The 19729-nt window shown below is 38.7% G+C and overlaps 1 protein-coding gene and 1 pseudogene across 7 annotated transcripts in view; one reads left to right on the forward strand and one right to left on the reverse strand.

The window, feature by feature from the left end:
* The window catches only part of LOC144580458 (large ribosomal subunit protein uL1-like), a 31037-nt pseudogene extending 25329 nt beyond the window's left edge, over positions 1-5708 (reverse strand).
* Positions 1-19729, forward strand: part of PLD5 (phospholipase D family member 5) — a 407569-nt gene that overhangs the window by 148407 nt on the left and 239433 nt on the right. For 4 of the 7 annotated variants that reach the window (XM_078357234.1, XM_054248286.2, XM_035281093.3 and 1 more), the window contains exon 2: positions 15065-15208. In XM_078357234.1, coding sequence (XP_078213360.1) covers positions 15159-15208 — 50 coding nt within the window. In that variant the 5' untranslated portion in view covers positions 15065-15158. The remainder of the gene's footprint in view (positions 1-15064; positions 15209-19729) is intronic. The other 3 variants (XM_003735274.6, XM_078357235.1, XM_002760866.6) reach the window with 1 other exon arrangement.

Here is a 19729-nt window from a genome sequence, read left to right on the forward strand (position 1 = left end):
TTTATGTATTCTTAAGCTCTCTTCTTAGGTGCATAAAAGTTTAGTTCTGTCCTCTTGATGAACCTACCCCTTTACCATTGTAAAATTATTATATCTTTCTCAAATTTTGATACTTTTTGGCCATTATATTTTTCAAATATTTTTTTCTGTCTCTTCTCCTTCAGAGGCTGCAAGGACATACATATTAGATTTCTTGTGTTGTCACTGATTTTCTGTTCAATCTACTATTTTTTATTTGTCTTTTCATGGAGTTCATTAATCTTTTCACATGTTGTGCCTAATCTGCTATCAATCCCATTCAGTGTATATTTATCCTTTCTAGAATTTAGATGTGTATCTTTTGATATATCCTTTAAAATCTCTCTTTAGCCTACTTAGCTTCTCAAACATATAGAATACAGCTACAGTAAAGTTCGTGTTTTTTACGTAACCGTGTCTACAATTTGATCATCTGTGTCATTTCTTAGTTGACTGCAATTGCTTAATTGTTTTTCACACTGTGGATCAGTTTCATGTTTCTTGGCATGTCTGGTAGATTTTATGGATGCCAGACATTGTGGATTTGATTTTTTTCTGTGCTGGATATTATAATATTTTTAAATATTCTTTAGTTTTATTAAGTATAATTACTACTTACCAGTGAACAATTTGGGTCTTTTTGAGAATTTCTGTTTTTTTGTTTGTTTGTTTGTTTTAAAGAGACAGGGCCTCACCATGTTGCCCAAGCTGGAGTACGGTGGCTGTTCACAGGCCACCATGCCCAAATTTGAGGCTTGCTTTTTATAATTTTTTTTCTTTAAGGAGAGACCAAAGCAGCCATGGTCTAGGGCTAATTATTTTCTGTTTTATTTTCAGGACACTATCTTTCTAATTACTCTACTTCCCATGCATTACAGGATGCATGTACACTCTGAATGGAACACCACCTCCATGCATTGCAAGATGCATGCACACTCTGAATGGAACACCACCTCCATGCAATACAGGATGCATGTACACTCTGAATGGAACACCACCTCCATGCATTACAGGATGCATGTACACTCTGAATGGAACACCACCTCCATGCATTACAGGATGCATGTACACTCTGAATGGAACACCACCTCCATGCATTACAGGATACATGCACACTCTGAACGGAACACCACCTCCATGCATTACAGGATACATGCACACTCTGAACGGAACACCACCTCCATGCATTACAGGATGCATGTACACTCTGAATGGAACACCACCTCCATGCATTACAGGATGCATGTACACTCTGAATGGAACACCACCTCCATGCCTTACAAGATGCATGTACACTCTGAATGGAACACCACCCCTTTCTGGCCTTGTGTATGTGTTGGCGATTATTCCTCCTGCTCTTTCCAGGCAGGTATTTCCCAGGGGACAGGTAGCTCCTCACAGCTGTATGCCGATCAGCACTCAGCTGAAGACTCAAGGAGACCCAAAGATCTTCCGCGCTTCTCTGCAAGGATTTTTCTCTAGTATTCTGTGCTGCCAACTCCAGCCTTTCTGAAATCCCAACTCTTTCCCCTCAACTTAGAGACTTTGGTGGACTCTTCCAGGGTTCCACTTTTCTGTGCCATGGCAAGGAAGCTCCCTTAGTATTGGTCTGGCTCTCAGCAGGATGCTCTGGGTTAGTGAGGTCCATTTGCAGATTACTGGTGTGTATAGCCAGGGATGCCTTGAGAGTAAAATTAAGTCCCTCAGGAAAGGGGTACAGAGAGAAAAGAGAAAATCCTAAGATACAGCCATAAGGAACATAGAAATATATGTAGGAAGTGAAGTAATAACTCTGTTGTGAGGATTTTAGAGAAATGCCCCTAAGCCGTTTGTAGTCTAGACTTTCTGATGTGATTCCATAGTATAGTCATTACCAAGAAGTTTGATAAGTCACCAGAGGAGATTACTCTGGATCTACTGGGTGTCAGGCTTCCTTTGGGAACATCACTAGGAGCTCAAGATAACAGCATATCTAGAGTTGTAGGAAAGTCCTACAAGCCCAGGAATACCGTATCCCCACAGATCAAGGCAGTGTTCAACCTTCATTTCTACGCTAATGGACCACCACGGAAAGTTAACAAAAAGTAATAATAATAACAATAATCATAGTGAAAATTAAGTACAAAATGAAGTAATCAAAAAGAAAAATGAAAAAGGAAATATTCTGCATCTACAAAACAGATATAGAGATTTTGGATTTCTAGACCTAAACTAAATATCCAGACTGTCTCCTACTGTTTGGTTCACCTTGGACAGCTCAATAACCAAATGTCTTTGAGTCCCAGTTTGCATATTTTTCATATAGGGAATAATTATACTAGAACTTCCAGCTTTGTAAATTTTAAGAACTGTGCACATCAAAATGTTACTTTTAAGACTTGATCATGATTTTGTTTTAAAAAATTTGTCATGGTAAGTAAATGGCAAAGATATGAATAATTTTAATTTTTAAATAACTTTTGCACATTTTCATTTTTACCTCTAGAGTCATAGGTACAAATTCCTTTTTTTCTCTTTAAATGAAAGGAGGTCCCAGTATGTGGGCCAGGGTAATCTTGAACTCTTGGCTTCAAGCAGTCCTCCCACCTTGGCCTCCCAAAGTGCTGGGACTACAGGCATGAGCCACTGCACCACCCTAGGTGCAAATTCCTTTTAAGAGCTTGTTAAATGATATAAAAGCTCAGCTTGAAAATTTCAAGTTTAATACTTTCTCTAGTTAGAGATAATAGATCTCTGTTTCTGTGTTTGAGTTAAAACATAATTGTTAAGGATATGACATTCATATTTTGAATGTTAGCACTTTTTAAGATTTACTTCTTGACCAAGAAAGCAGTTCTTTCCATTTGCATGTAAACTGTGAAAAGTACAGATTGGCTGATGCTGTATAATAGCATTTTAAATTTTATTTTTTCTTAATCAGTGAAGTTTAGGTTGTAAACATGTTTATGGATTCTTCTTAAAACTGCTTTCCTTAATTAAATTCAATAAAAACAGAAAATGTAGTTCAAATTGATTTCTGGAATTACCTGTTAAGGATGTGAAAATTAATGTCTCTTGGTTCCCTGGAGTTCGATATCATTTATGTGGCTCTTATGCTATCATTTGAACAGAATCTTCCACTCTTGATGAGGTGGAAATTAAATGAGACTAAGGAAAGTAGTGGCATGACCTTATATTGTTATAGTACATTGTTCCAAAGAGATATTTAAAAACGAGTATCAGAGTCTGAATTCTTCTTTGGCAAATGAAGATGGAAATAACTAGCTAAACTTCTTCTTTTAATAGAATTTAATAATATAAAATTAAACTAATAGAAGTTAAGTTTGTGAGAGTTACCACATTAAAGTACTTCCAAAGGCATACAAAGTAGCCAGCGTTCTTACTTATCTGTTGTGATTTGTTATAGCATTCAGAATAAAGATAAACAAATCAATGATGTATTAACTTTGTAGGATTCATTCATTGAATGCCCACTATGTACCTGGTATGGTATTTTCAAGCTGCTATCATCAGAATTGTTATTTGATAACTAATTATATTTTCCTCAGTTAGAATATCTTCTGGATGTATTAATGTGAAAATTAGTACATTATTTTAAACCTTACTAAAAGCTTTTTTTTTTTTTTTTTTTTTTTTTTTTTTTTTTTTTTTGCTTGTTTCCATTTATAATGTCTAGGGAAACTGGATAAGATGAAAAAAAGTTTAATCACTTTTTTCTATTGTAAATGAGTGGCTTCGTGGAAGATTTTTAGGGTAAAGGAGACAATGATATTTCCATGTATTGGAATGTTATGTAAACATTTAGAACTATGCTATGAAAGAACATTTAAGGGCACTAACATTTGATTGAGTGCAAAAAGCAGAGTATAAACCTTAACTACAGCATGATACAATGATCAGATTGCCAGATAGGCAGATGGAATATAGGAAAGAACAAGAACAAAATATAAATGGCAGTTAGGTCTCAGTAGGATTATGAGTGATTTTCTTTTTACAGTAGTGCTTTTTTCAAAATAATTAAAAGCAAACATTTTCTGATTATATAAATAATGAATATCATTAAAATAAATAAAACCTAAGGGCCAGGAGAAAACGTTTTCAAAATTTAAAAATATTATTTAAAATTATCTTTAAGCCACCACAAAGAAAATAAATTACCAAATTTATATTTCTATCATTAGGGTGTATTTATCGTGATCCTTTTAATGTGTGAAAATGAACTACTAGAAACTAGAAAAGTAATACAAAGGATCAATAAAACTAAAAAATTAAGAGTGTTTTTTTCAAAAATTAAATTTGACAAACTTTTGGCTGGACTAACCAAGAAAAGAAGAGAGAAAAGACTCAAATAAGTAAAGTCAAAAATAAAAGTGGAGACATTACAACTGATACCACAGAAACACAATCATAAGAAATGATTATGAACAATTATATGCCAACAAATTGGATGACCTAGAAGAAATACATTCCTAGGCATATTGTCAAGGATATCACCTGCAGGGGTATGTCCTGCAGACTTGGACTCACTGGTGGATGAATCAAGTACATAACACACAGATATCATGCTTTCCCAGTTCAGCTGAGGGTCCGTGGCTGCTTACAGACTCCCTGGAGAGTGCTGTAAAGAGCTAGCAGCTGCCAGCCCCTACCACTCAGTGATACTCACATTTATTCAGTAAAGTTTAATTGAAAAAGGCTTGAGCCAAAACCACTAGAGATTAAAGATTAAAGGACAGGTTCTGATGCCCAAAGAAAACAGCATTAGTGGATAATTTTCCTGGTCGACCTCCCAGTGAGAGGGCCATCCAGCTCAAAGTTTAGTTTTAAGACCATATGAGAAAACAAGTTAGTTAGGTAAACTCCGCCATATACCCTGGCTATTTGCTTTACTTCTTACCTAAATGTAACCTTCAGCCAAGAACTGTAGGAAAAAACCCTTAGGCCTTCCAAAAGGGTTTGAAACTGTATTCTATAACTTTCTCTAATATTTTTTGTGAATATTTTTGCCACCGCACTGAATGAATCCTCACATCTCCCGCTTTTCTGTTTTTATTATCGAGTTCTGTTGACTGAAGAGATGACACAGCCACCAGTCTGTCAGGCAAGGCAGTCATTGCTTTTATTTCAGCTTTGCATCCTAGAATTAACAAATAACATAAGATAATTATGAGTACAATTAGAAACATTCTTTTCCAGTCAAAAGAGTGGTCTCTAGGAGTGGGGGTTCTAACCAGAAGAGAGGATCTTACATACCCTTCCATACGGCTGTTTGTTGGATGTGCAGATCTATAGTGTGAAGGGATTCTAAAATTTTAGTTTTAAGTTGCTTTATGTGTGCTGTTAAATTGTCATGAAAGGTTCCCCAGAGCTGTTGTTTCACCTCATCCCAACTATGTGTTGATTGATTCCATGGCAGAGAAGTGACACAGATATGTTTATGTTCCCAGTCGCAGCTTAATTGCTGTCTTAATGGCAGTGCATCCTGTCGCTCCCCCACATATTCCACAGCAGCCACAAGGGCTTGCAGATGTGCTAGAATTTTTTGATCTATACCTTGCTGTAAGAAGTTCATCAGACACATTTTTGGCCAGATTATCTGCAAAGGCAACTGTTTGTACTGACTTACTAATAGATGCCACTGCAATACTGGCTGTTGCCAGGATGGCTGTGGCTGAGACTATAAAGACCATGAGTGTAACTATGAATCTTTCATGTCTGACCTGGGACAGGGCATGTTCTAAGGTGGCAGGGGCAGAGGAACCCTGCCAATCACGTGTCACATTGAATGGTAGGAATGCCTCAGTTTGTCTGCTTAATACCATGACACTAGTAATTTTTAAATTAGATATGTTGTGATTAGTAATACATGAGGCAAACCAAGCCTGTCCCTGCACCCAGGTTTCAAACGTGGAGTGATATGTAGTGTCATCTGGAACCTTAGTCCAACGTGTGCCATTATTGAGGGACAGACCCTACTGGAGGTATATCTGTCTCTCCTGGCCAATCAGGTACATCGTTAGAAGCTGGGAAAGGGGCGTTTATTTAAGTAACAGGGTAGAAAAAAAGGCAGATTTGAAGATGGGCTTGATAGAGTGTGGCAGACACAGGTTGTAGGTAAAGTGAGAGATTAAAAAAAAAATTATCTGGAGTGAATGATGTCTGTGTCCAGAGCAGGACTTGTTCAGCCTCCTGAGTTGTTCTCTTCAGCATTCTTTAGGTGATATCTGGGGTTTGTGTGGTCCTTTAAGGTCGTCCCTAGGCTGGCTCAAGGCTTTTCTTCTTTCCATCTTTTGATGAGGACATAGCCTCTAGGCTGGTGCTGGTGTACTGGGAATTCTAGGGGTTGTACCTGTGCTAAGAGACTTTTTATAATCTTTGTTAAAGAGTAGGTTAGTGCTTAAAGAAAAACCTGTTGTGCTTTATTTTAACATCTAGTTTATAGAAAAACTGGATGGTATTTCTTTATCTTTAGCCAATATGTTTACAAGTAGAGTTTCTTTCAGAATTAACATTTTACAACTTGCTAAGACCTTCAAAACAAAAATTATACATTTCCTGCATAAATTCCTTCCTATAACATTTTTCACAACTTTCAGTCTTTAACATGCCATAACTTTCTTTTTCTCCTTTCTTTACCTCTCATTCTCTTTGCCTTCCTCTTTCTCTCTCTCTTCCCCCCTTATTTTTATGCTCTTTTTTTTCCTTAATCTCACTTTCTGTGTTTATCTCTGATCTCTGTCTCTTCTCATCTTCCCATACTTATTCTTTCCTTCTATTCCTCTAATCTTCATTTGTCTTGAGAGGTTTTAGCAAAGTGCTTTTCAGCTGATTGAAAGTTGTCATGTAAGTTTAGAAGATTAAGGGTAAATAAGGCATGTGCCATTAGTGTTGCCTTTTAAGATAGAAAACAGGTTTTGCAACTTATTAGTTAATTAGGAAATTCCTTTCTACTGAGGAGCAAAGCTATATCTAGCTTTTAATGGCTCCTTAACTAATTCATAGGCTCTCTGTAATTTCTCTCCCTTCAGAGGCTATTGTTCTACTATAATAGAATTTTCAGATAGCTATATTAGAAGTAGGGTTGGAATAAGAACAGTGGCCATTATCAGAAAAAGGTCTTCCTAATTCTTAAATTTTACTTGATCCTCAGCAGAGAATTACATGAAATTTTACTGTGGGACACCTGCAGAGCCAGAGAGCAGTGGCATGGGTCCTGGGCAGCAGTTGCTTTTCACGTGTGCTGCTCATTTCCCAGGAGCATTTGCTGGCTCTGGGTTTGCAAGCTTTCCTACTGCTCTTTGGCCCCATGGCTTTGGCTTCTAAGGCTTTTCCTTATCTTTTTATGTACCTGATTTCATTGTCAATATTACACTACCAGGCAGGCTAAGAACTCCCCTTCTAATGCTGCTTGCTTATCTATTGGAGGAGGGGGCTCAGGCAAAACCTCTGTTTCCTCTTTGTTATTTTGGCCCAGTAATAATGTTACAGGGACCCACTGTCCTTGTGCATGATGTTGTTTAAGATTTTTTCCCAGTTGTTCCAAGAGTTCAATGTCTGGCGTTCCTTCTTCTGGGAACCATGGGCTTTGGGAAACAACAGTTTGCATTAGGTCCCTTTTCCGTTGAGCTGATAACTGTTGTCTCATGATGAAACCTCAGCCTGAGCAGTACTTCCTTAAACTTGGTAATCCCCAGGAGGTACCAATGACTTACTGACTCACTGTTTTACTGACTCGACTGTGTGGTCTTCTGCACCTTCAAATTCAGGGGGTCTGTCACTCTCCCTTCGCAGCAGTGATCATGTTGGAGTCCTCTTCACCTGCTGAGGCTTCTCACACGAGGCACCACTGTTGAGGTCGCCCCACATTGGGCAATACTCTTGGGGTCACCACCTGCAGGGATCTGTCCTGCAGATCATGACTCAGCAAGGGATGAATAAAGTACACTGACACACAAATATCATGCTTTCCCAGTTCAGCTGAGGGTCCATGGCTGCTTACAGACTCCCTGGAGAGTGCTGTAAAGAGCTAGCAGCCACTGGCCCCCACCATTCAGTGAGACTTACATTTATTTAGTAAAGTTTAATTGACAAAGGCTTGAGTCAACTCCACTAGAGGTTAAAGATTAAGTGACAGATTCCAATGCCCAAAGCAAACACCATTAGTGGGCAGTCTCTCTGGTCCACCTTTCCCCGAGAGGGCTATCCGGCTCAAAGGTTAGTTTTAAGACCACATGAGTAAACAAGTTAGTTAGGTAAACTCCCCCACATACCCTGGCTAATTGCTTTACTTATTAACTAAATGTAAAGGGGATTTAGGCTGCCTTCAGCCAAGAAGTATAAAAGAAACCCTTAGGCCTTCCAAAAGGGTTTGAGACTATATTCTGTAACTTTCTCTAATATTTTTCTCTTAATATTTTTGCCACCACCCTGCATGAATCCCCACAACATATAACACATATATCAAGAGTGAATGACAAAGAAATAGAAAATCTGAGCAGATCAATAACAAGTGAGGAGATTAAACCAGTAATAAAAAGTCCTCCACCAAGAAAAGCCCAAGATCTGATGGCTTTGCTGCTGAATGCTACCAGACATTTAAAGAACTATTACCAATATCCCACTGACTTTTCTAAGAAGTCAAAGGGGAAAAAACACTTCCAAAGTCTTTTTATAAAGTCAGCATTACCACTATACCAACGTCAGGCATGGACATCATAAGTAAAGATAACTACAGGCCAGTATCCTTAATAAATATAGATGCAAATATCCTCAACAAAATACTAACAAATAAAATTTAACAACACATGAAAAGGATCATTTATCATCATCAATGGGATTTATCCCTGGGATGCAAGGATATATTCACTTTGACAAATTATTAAATATGATATACCACATCAATAGAAAAAAATAAGTCATATGAATATCACATTAGATGCAGAAAAACATCACAAAATTTAACATCCTTTCATGAGAAACACACTCAAATTGTATGTAGGAGAAATGTACTTCATAATAAGGCCCTATATAAAAAGCTCACAGATAACATTATACTCAATGGTGAAAAATTAGAGCCCTTTCCTCTAAGATCCAGGATAAGACAAGAATGCCCGTTCTCATCAGTAATACAACATGGTATTAGAAGTCCTGGCAAGAGCAATAAGTTAAGACAGAGAAATAAAAGGCATCCAAATAAGAAAGTAAGAAGTGAAACTGTTGCTGTTTGCTGATGACATGATCTTGTAGGACAGAAGCCCCCATATTGGGGCTTAGTCCAGGAGGGTTGTTGGCTTCACCCAGGAAATATTCAACAGTAAGCCAGTGCTGTTAGACAGCAATCTTATTAAATGGTACTTCTCCTTGAAGAGCAGGGCTATGTCATTGGCTGCATGCCCCGGGTTCTTGGCACAAAAGACCTTGGCAAGGGTATTATACTCAGATAAACCTACTTTCAATTAGAGGCAAATTAAGGGGTAGGTAAATGCAAATTCAGAGTGGACTATTTAGAGCTCTCTAGGAAAAAGACTGTAACTTCCAGGCTGTTGACAAAGGGGTGGTAACTTCTGGGTCATAGTCATGGTATGTGTAAACTGTCATGGTGCTGGTAGGGAGTGTCTTATGCCAATTAGCAAGGAGGGCAGGTAGGGATCACTCTCATCATCATCTACTGGTTCCTGCCAGTTTCTTCACTTTATCCTGTCTGGACCAGACCTCGTTTTGTGACCAGATGGTAAATCCTGCTGTTCTTTTACCTCAGTCTTATACATAAGAAACCCTAAAGAATCCACCAAGAAACCTGTTTAGAACTTAAAAACAAATTCAGTGAAGTTACAGGATATGAAATCAACATGGAAAAATTAGTAGGCTTTTTTTACACAAACAAACTTTTTGAAAAAGAAATCAAGGGAATAATTCCATTTATGCTGTAAAAAATAAAGTTGGAATAAATTTAATCAAGGAGGTGAAAGACATGTACACCCAAAAGTATAAAACATTAATGGAAAAAATTGAATAAGATACAAACATGGAAATAATTCTTCATGGGTTGGAATAATTAATATTGCAAGCCATATATCTGTTAGAGAATTAGTATTCAAAATAATAAAGAACTCAAACAACCCTATAGAAAGAAAAACAATCTGATTAAGAAATATGCAAAGCACCTATGAATAGATATTGTAAGAATAGTCATAATAACCAAAGCAATCTACAGATTCCTTACAATTCTTATCAAAATCCCAATGTCAGTTTTCATTGATAAAGAAAAACACAATCCTAAACATGTATATGTAATCACAAAAAACTCTGACTGGCCAAGGCAGTCATTAGCAAAAAGAACAATGCTTGAGGCATCAGACTACCTTATTTCAGTCTATATTGTACTACAAAACAGTAGTAATTAAAGAAACATGTACTGGGACAAAAGTAGACACATTGACCGATGGAACAGAAAAGAGAGGACAGAAATGAAACCATACAGCTGTGGTCAGTTGATTTTTGACAAAGGTGTTAAGAATATACAATGGGAAAAGAGCAGTCTTCAATAAATGGTGTTGGGAAAACTGGATATTCATATGCAATAGAAAGAAACTGGACCTTATCTTACACTGTTTACAAAAACGAACTCAAAATGGATCAAAGAAACATAAAACCTGAAAGTGTGAAAGTACTAGAAGAAAACAGGAAGAGCTACGTAACATTGGCCTGGATGATAACTTTAGATTTCACCTCAAAAGCACAGGCAAAAAGGCAAAAATAAACAAGTGGGATTACATTCCAATAAAAAGCTTCTTTCAAACAAAGGAATTAACAGAGTGAAGACACACCCTATGGATTAGGAGAATATATTTGCAAGCCATATATCTGGTAGAGAACTAATACCCAAGCTATATACGGAAGTCAGCTCTATAGAAAGAAAACAAATAATCTGATTCAGAAACAAGTAAAGGACTTCCGTAGATATTTCTTAAAAGAACACATGCAAATGGGTAATAGATACATAAAAAATGTTCAGTATCCCTAGCCATTAGGGAGATGCAAATTAAAACCACAGTGAGATATTACCTTACACTTATTAGAAGGACTGTCATCATAAGGACAAAAGACTAGCATTGGCAAGGTTTGGAGAAAAGGGAACTTGTACACTGTTGGTGGAAATATAAATTAATGTAGCCATTATAGAAAACTGTATGGAGATTCCTCAAAAAACTAAAAATGATCTAGCAATCCTACCTTTGGGTAATTACCCAAAGATTTTAAATTAGTATGTTGAAGAGGTATCTGTACACCATTGCACCACTATTCTTAATAATTAAGCTATGGGATTAACCTAAGTGCCCATCAACAGATGAATGGATTTTTTAAAATAATGGATTTTATGTACAACAAAATAGTATTCAGCCTGAAAAGAGAAGAAAGTTTCCCATTTGGTCGAGTGTGGTGGCCCACACCTGTAATCTCAGCACTTTGGGAGGCTGAGGCAGCTGGATCACAAGGTCAGGAGTTCAAGACCAGCCTGACCAACATGGGAAACCCTGTCTGTATAAAAAATGCACAAATTAGCCGGGCATGTCAACATGGATGGAATTGGAGAACATATGCTAAGTGATGCACCAAACATAGACAGATACACCATGTTCTCACTGATATGTGGAATATAAAACAGTTGAAGTTATAGAAGCAGAGAGTAGAATGGTGGTTACCAGAGGCTGGTGGGTAGAGGGGATGGGGAGATGATAGGTAAAGGGTACAAAATGTAAGATAGGAGGAATAAGTCTGATTCTTTTTGAGATCTGTTGTGTAGCGTAATGAATATAGATAATACTTGAGTACTGTACATTATATCATTAAAAGAGTATATCTCCAGTGTTCTCATCACAAAAATGTCAAATATTTGAGATGATGGATAGCTTTATCACTTAACTTATGCTTCTTCCAATATTTAAAGAAATATCACTTTGTATAACTATAATTTGTCAAAATATGGCAAACTTAAAAAATATAATGAGGAATAAGTGGTGAATGAAAAATAAAATGGCAAGAGAAATACAGTCTATTCTGCAAGTTTTATATAGTTGCTAAATGTGGCCCATGAATTTGTCTATGGCACCAGCAGAAAGTAAAAAAGGATGAACTACAAAATGTTTAATCACCAAAATATGGCATCAAGCCAGTTTTCAGAAAGATCACAGCTGAGTTTTGAGAGAAACATTTTATGTGTCTCTGCATTCTCAGAAGTATGCTGTATTAGTCTGTTCCCATGCTGCTAATAAAGACATACCTGAGACTGGGTAATTTATAAAGGAAAGAGAAGTTTAATGGACTCATAGTTCCATATGGCTGAGGAGGCCTCACAATCAATGGTGAAAAGTAAAGGGGGAGCAAAGGCACATCTTACATGGTGGCAAGCAAGAGAGCATGTGCAGGGGGACTACCCTTCATAAAACCATCAGATCTTGTGAGACTTATTCACTATCACGAGAACAGCATGGGAAAAACCTACCCCCATTATTTAATTACCTCTCGCCTGGTTCCTCCCATAACACATGGGAATTATGGGAACTACAAGATGAGATTTGGGGTGGGGGACACAGCCAAACTATATTATATGCCATTGTACTTTTCATTTCATTCATTCACTTTTTTACTTATACAATAATTGTTTCTTGAACACATTCTATTTGTTAGGATTGTGCTGTTTGCTTGAGGATAGAATAAAACAAAATCCATGTCTTACAGATAAGCAGGGTCTAGGGTAAAAGAATAATGTCTTTATGTTTGAGTGGGGAGTAAGAGAATATAATGACAGGCAGGAATGGACTTGGATTGAGGTTGCAGAAGATGAGGCCTGAAGGAGGATTTGAAGCAAAAATGAAGCACTCATGTGAGCTGATAGTGCCTGGTCACAGAAACACCGTTGATTCATTTGACTTGACTACATCTATTTCTAACTACAGTTTGTCATCAAAGGATACCTCTAGATGACCTGGACTCTGAGTTTGGGAGGTTCCTTGGATTCTTAGGGGGTCATGTGGCTTTAGTGATAAAGGGAAGGAGGGTGGTAAGAGGATGCAACACAGCTGGTTTCAGAAAGGTTCTGAACTGTGTGTGTGTGTATGTGTGTGTGTGTGTGTGTGTGTGTGTGTACACATATATCTATCTCATCACTAACAGAGTGATGTACGCCTGGCTGACTATCCAAAGATGACCCTTTCACCTCTGTAAATAACCCCTAAAAGCTGAACATAGTCTTTTAAAATTGCTTTTTCTCCTTTCTTCATCCAGAATTTATTGAATTTATCTTGGTCTTTTGGGGCTGCTATAACAAAATATCATAAACCGGGTAGCTTATACACAACAGAAATTTATTTCTCACAGTTTTTGAGGCTGCAAAGTCCAAGATCCAGATGCTGGGGGATTTGGCATCTGGTGAGGGCCCATTTTCCTTTTTCATCTCTGGTGGTGTCTTGCTGCATCCTTATATGATAGAAGGGGCAAGGGAGCACCTTAGGGCCTCTTTTTTTTTCTTTTAGAGATAAATTCTCACTATGATGCCCACACTGGGGTGTAGTGGGTATTCACAGGTACAGTCATAGTGCACTGCAGCCTCAAAACCTTGGGATCTAGCGATCCTCCTATCCCAGCCTCCTTAACAGCTGGGACTGTAGGTGCCACCATACCCATTTCTGGGACTCTTTAGGGCCACCAGTCTCATTCACAAGGGCAGAACTCTGCCTTCATGAACTTCTGCCTAATCACTTCCCAAAAGGCCCCATCTCCTAACACCATCACCTTGGAGGTTAAGATTTCAAGGTATGAGTTTTGGGTGTACACAAATATTTAGACTGTAGCAGAGGGAAAGCAGGCAGAATAATTTGTCATAGTAGTCACAGCCCCTGCCCACTTATCGTGGCTCTGTCTTCTGCCACCTTTAGCCATGAGCCCCTAGAGAGAGGGATGGTTCAAATTATAATACTTGAGTCTAATGATATGTCTGTGAGTGAGTTTGATCACTTGGACATTCAGCCTGTGTTTCTAAGTAAAAATCATATCAAGAATTCTGTTTGTGTTCAGAGTTTAAAAATAAACAATGTCAGTCAAATTACACATTGTAAACAAGGATAAAATTTTAAACCTCCCAACCATCTGAATGGAACTCTCCTCTCATCCAAGGGCATTCCAAAGTTAACCTGACAAACTAGTTCAGGCTGTAATGAGAAGTGGGAGCCGGACATGCCTCATTTGTTCCCTCCTCCCTTTTGTAATTGCTGATAGAACAAACTCTAAGTCTAATAACATTTGCAATTCATTCTCTCTGAAGTCCACTACTGGAGGCTTCATCTGCATGATAAAGCCTTGGTCTCTACAACCTCTTATAGTAACTCAGACATTCCTTGCTATTGATAATAACTCTTTCAACCAATTGCCAGTCAGAAAATCTTTGAATCTGCCTATAACCTGAAAGCCCCCACTTCCAGCTGTCCTGCCTTTCTGAACTGAACCAGTGTACATTTTACATGTATTGATTGATGTCTTATGTCTCCTTAAAATGTATAAAACCAAGATATGGCTCAACCACCCTGGGCACATGGTCTCAGAATCTCCTGAGGGTTCTGTCATGGGCCATTGGTCACTCATATTTGGCTCAGAATTAATCTCTTCAAATATTTTACAGAGTTTTTCTTTTTATCAACAGCATGATCCTGGCCTATGTGTTTCATTTTTAATTTGAAACAGTAGATGTTATAGTGATCTTTTCTGGGCTGCTTTTAAGTAGGAAGACAAAGAAGACCAAACTCGTTTGGAAGCCTGGATACTACCCTTGAATTATTTAACAGGGTCCATCATATAGAGTGGGGTTTGAAGGCTGTGTTGTGAAAGAAGCGTAAAGGTCTTGGGCATGCTCACTGGAGAACAGCTTTCCCTTCTCTGGCAGTGATAATCTCCTCACCCATTTTCCTTGGAGTGTTGAGAAGTTGTCATGTCTCAAGCTTCCCGAGAGAAACCAGCACCACTTACTTTTCTTTGTCTTCGTTTCCTCTTTCAGTCCCAGCAGAAGTGCATCGTGATCTTTGCCCTGGTGTGCTGCTTTGCCATTCTGGTTGCACTGATCTTTTCAGCTGTGGACATCATGGGAGAGGATGAGGATGGACTCTCAGAAAAAAATTGCCAAAATAAATGTCGGTAAGAGGTAACAAACAAAAATTCTCTTTTAGGGGGTGGGCAAGAAATCCAAAGAGGGCCTTGAACAAGGGAGAAGAAAATACATAAGCACACATAGTCATCCGGGCTCCCCTTGGCTTAAGCTGAGGTGTGAGTCTGTCCACTGGTGCTCTTGCTTTTAGCCCAGGTGCTGAGTAATGATTGAATTCACTTTACAATCTGGTCATATTCTCTACAAGCTGGTGGGAAACGAAATGAAATGTTTGTCAGAGGGGTCACAGCTGCATTTCTGGAGACCACCATATATGAGGTTTTGGGTGTTCCATGATGAGCCTGGCAAAAATGAGCGCCCCAAAGGACAGAGAACACTGTGCTGGTTGTTACATCAAATGCAAGTTAAAAAATACACATCTCAGGGAAAATCCCAACTTAAAGTTAGAGGTTAAAGAAGTACATATGTCAGTGAGACAGGGCTCATCGACCTGTCCCAATTTAGTACACGGCTTGTTTTTAGTCCAGAAACTACAATAGCTTGACTGTTTTATGTCTGCATTCTGCCTCTTCAGTTACTTTAGCATTTCCTGGGGGCCAGTGTTGACCAGCAAAGATATCACAGCAGGGTCTCAACCCCAGACATCTCCTCATCAAACTCTTCTCTGAGCTACCTTTCCCCCTCCCCCAGTTTTGGGGAGGGTAAAGAAAAGTACCAAAAGCAGGCAGATAGATAAGAGGTCTATTTTATATATGTATTGCTGCAAAGCTGAAGTGAGGCCACTAAATTACAATGGTCATTATGAATTAGAGCTTGTAATCAACTTAAATTATTATTTTTCCCTGTGGAAAGCATTAACCTAAGACCCCCCAGTTTCCTAGCTTTCAATCAACAACCTGGTAATGTGCATGTGACTTTTATCCTGCATATTTTGCTTTGAGGTTAACTGTTCTCGCAAAGGAAATGCTCTGAAAAGACAATTGGCTTTTTTTTTTTTTTTAAACCCGTGATACCTTAGAGTCTAGTTACCAGGCAACAGGCATTATATGCAGAGGAGAGCATACAAGAAAGAAATCAATACACATTTTAGATTTTCTTCCTTCGTGTTAGAAAGGTATTCCACAACATTATGTAGCCAATTCTTAAATTGGCTGACTCCTGGTTTTACCCATCCTTGTCCTCAGGGCAGCCTCAGCCATTGGTCCAGGCCCTGCTAAGTCTGCAGGGGAGAGTGAGTCCCAGAGTTGTTCAGTTTCAGATTCCTCCAGGCAGTCATGGAGGTAAAAGAGGTGAGGCTTTCAGAGATTCACCATTGAATATACTGGTGCTGACACAGACCAGTAGGAAAATCCACTGGTCTGCAGAAGTTCTCAGGCTTGCCAGTCTCAACTTAAACCTTCCTCTAGAAAATAATTCCTGTCCTTCCTCTCATGACCTCATCCCTTTCCTGGAGCCACCTGAACTCCTTCCCAGACTTTACCTAAAGGTGGAGCTAACTCTATCCCATGATGCTCGGTTTCCAGATACTTTGTACTGAAGTCCAGAGTTCTCTTTCTGCTTTTCTCCTTGTGTGTGACTGTCATAAAGTGCTGCTTGCTCCGTTCAGCCTCTGCCGAGATCTTACTGCACTATCATTAAACTCCCTCTGCTCCTCACTCCTGAAAGTTGGAAGATCAACATTTACAGCTGTCGGCATCTCATCACAGTTTTGACAGTCTCTCCCCAAGACCTCTTCATCTGCTGTACTCTTTCTTAAATATAGTACTTTCATTCATCTTATTTCTGCTAACCAGCCTTTCTATCCTCTAGTTAAGATTCCCATTCTGATTCTTTCTGACTTGTTTTATTTCTCCCCCTCCTTTATATTATTTTGCTGCTAGATTACTGTACTAATAGTGGATAATTTTATCATAACTTCCCACACAAATCTACAAAATATCAAAGACTCTAAACTTATTTTCCAAATGCCTTTTCATGAGCCTCAGTTGTAATGTCCCAAAAATAAGATCTTTGATCTCAGCAAATAACTGACCTGTTTCTTTGTATCTTTGTACTGGATTTCTGGGCACGTCATACCATTTCCCAATATGTTTTAAGTGATTGATTTGGTCTTTATAACTTTAAATCTTCATGATACTTGATTACCTGAGAGGGTGAAAGACATTTTCTGGTTTCTGCTAGTAACCTACATGTCAGCAGGCTGAGGCATCACTGGTAGGTAAGGAAAGCTCAGACTGCTAGTTTAGGTTGCACACAACCTGTGACTTGGCTCTTTTGCAAGTCGCTAGTGCCCCGAATCATCATTGCACCTCATTCTTGCGAAAGGTAACCACACACTGTGAAGTTTCCCACACATCATGTCCTCAGGGACCAGCAGACACATTGGATCTGAGCTCCAAGTGCTGCTCAATTACAGAACACCTGCCCTCACGTGAACACCCACGCTTTCAGAGGAGAGGTCTTCGTTTTGTGTATATACCTACTTCTGTCTTCCCTACTCCCCCAACAGAGTATCCTACATTAGTCATTTTCAGTTACTACTCTCCCACTTATTAGAGACACTATTAGACACTCACTAGAAGAGGGACTTTTGTTACCATTCCTCCCTGATCAATACACACAAAACCAGTCAGCATCCTTCTCCCTGTCTTCAGACCCAATTCTCATGACAATATGGAAATTAATTTCTGCAAAGTATCATTAAGCAAGCTGGGTACACATACAATCTCGGTTTGGCTAACATTGCCATATTGATGAAGATGTGTCGCCTATTTTATCTAGGTAATTATGGCAGCTCCTGTTCCTGGACCTCCTCACACTCACCTCTCATGTTCCTAAATCAGCCCCATGCCTGGGTGACTGCTAGTCTAGGTTGGCTCACTTTTGCCCACATATCTTCACATTCGTTTTAGCTTGCTCACTCGTTCTGAAATATGAAGGAAATGGAAGAACTCAGTCTATCTGTCTGTATCTCTGTATCTTGGTTTCTATCTGTAACCTATCTACTCCCCATTACTCCTGAATCCAGGAATTTTCTTTCATCCTGAAATGAATAGATTTGGGTCTGTACAAAAGGGATCCCATGTAATATTATAGGTGGAGTCACCAATGTATACGTTTTCCATAGCAGTTCTCCAGTAAGTGTCCTAGATCACCAAACTTTGGTTGCAGAAAGTGTAGCAAGGACCAAACTCACTTTGTAATATACTGCCCCTCACACATAGACTTTTTATACATCCTTTCTAAATCTTCAAGTTTCTCTATTAAAAAGCTGACTTCTCTACTTTACATTTTTCACATACTTTATTTGCTAAATCTCTGCCTCTGACCTAACATTCCTTTCTTAAAATAAAAAAACCTACAGATGTGTAGATTAATATCAGTAACTCAGCTGCAGCTTCAGCATAGTACACACATAATTTGGTTCATCAATAATATGACATTCCTAGAAGACAGTATTGAGAAACCACTTTATGTGTTGACAATTACGTCCTAGTATTTTGTCACTTTTCTGTTTAAATCCATGACCTTGGAGTGGTCATAACAGACTCAACTTGCTCCAGTGGACTTTAATCATTGTTTGCCCATTTTTTTTTTTTGTTTTTTTTTTTTTTTGAGACAGAGTCTCACTCTGTCACCAGGCTGGAGTGCAGTGGCATGATCTCGACTCACTGCAACCTCTGCCTCTTGGGTTCAAGCAATTCTCCTGCCTCAGCCTCCTGAGTAGCTGGGACTACAGGTGTGGACCACCATGCCCAGCTAATTTTTGTATTTTTAGTAGAGAAGGGGTTTTACCATGTTGGCCAAGATGGTCTTGATCTCTTGACCTTGTGATCCGCCCACCTCAGCCTCCCAAAGTGCTGGGATTACAGGCTTGAGCCACTGTGCCAGGCTGTTTTCCCTTTTAATGCTCAAATTGTCACTACCTGGCCAGCGAGAGCCCCCTTTTGTACTTTTTGGTGTTATTCCAGGTATCTCTTAGAGCAGCCTTGCTTTTGGGGAACAGCAAGCTTTTCTAGTGTTATTTTAAATTCGCTTGCTTTGAGACGTGGTATTGTCTACTTTCAAATGAGCTCTGGTTCCTTTTCATGAAGACTTCTATTAAAGACCAGAATCTAATTTCTATGGGTGTCCTTATATTGTCATCCAAGGGTATTGATGATAGACACAATGATACTACAGGAAACGTTCTCAAACTGCAGTAATGAACAATTGTATAGTACTAAAGAACTGTTCAGCACTGACTGAACAGTACTTCTCCCTTCTTCCTTCCCTCTTTCCTTCCCTCTTCCTCTCCCTTAATTCTGCATATTCCAGACATAAGCATGTGGACTATAGGGCCAGGTTACCTGGGGTTGAATCTGGCTATCCCACCTAGGAGCTTTGCAATCTTGGCCAAGTTTCTTGATTTTACTGTGACCCATTTTCTTTCCATCTGTATAATGCAGACAATTATTGTGTCTTGTGTGACAGTCTTCTGTAAAGACTAAATGTGTTAATGTAAGTACCTTCCATGCAATAGCATCTGTCATGTAATAAATGTTCAATAAATATTCA

The sequence above is a fragment of the Callithrix jacchus genome, chromosome 19, assembly GCF_049354715.1.
Source record: "Callithrix jacchus isolate 240 chromosome 19, calJac240_pri, whole genome shotgun sequence".
NCBI lineage: Eukaryota > Metazoa > Chordata > Mammalia > Primates > Cebidae > Callithrix > Callithrix jacchus.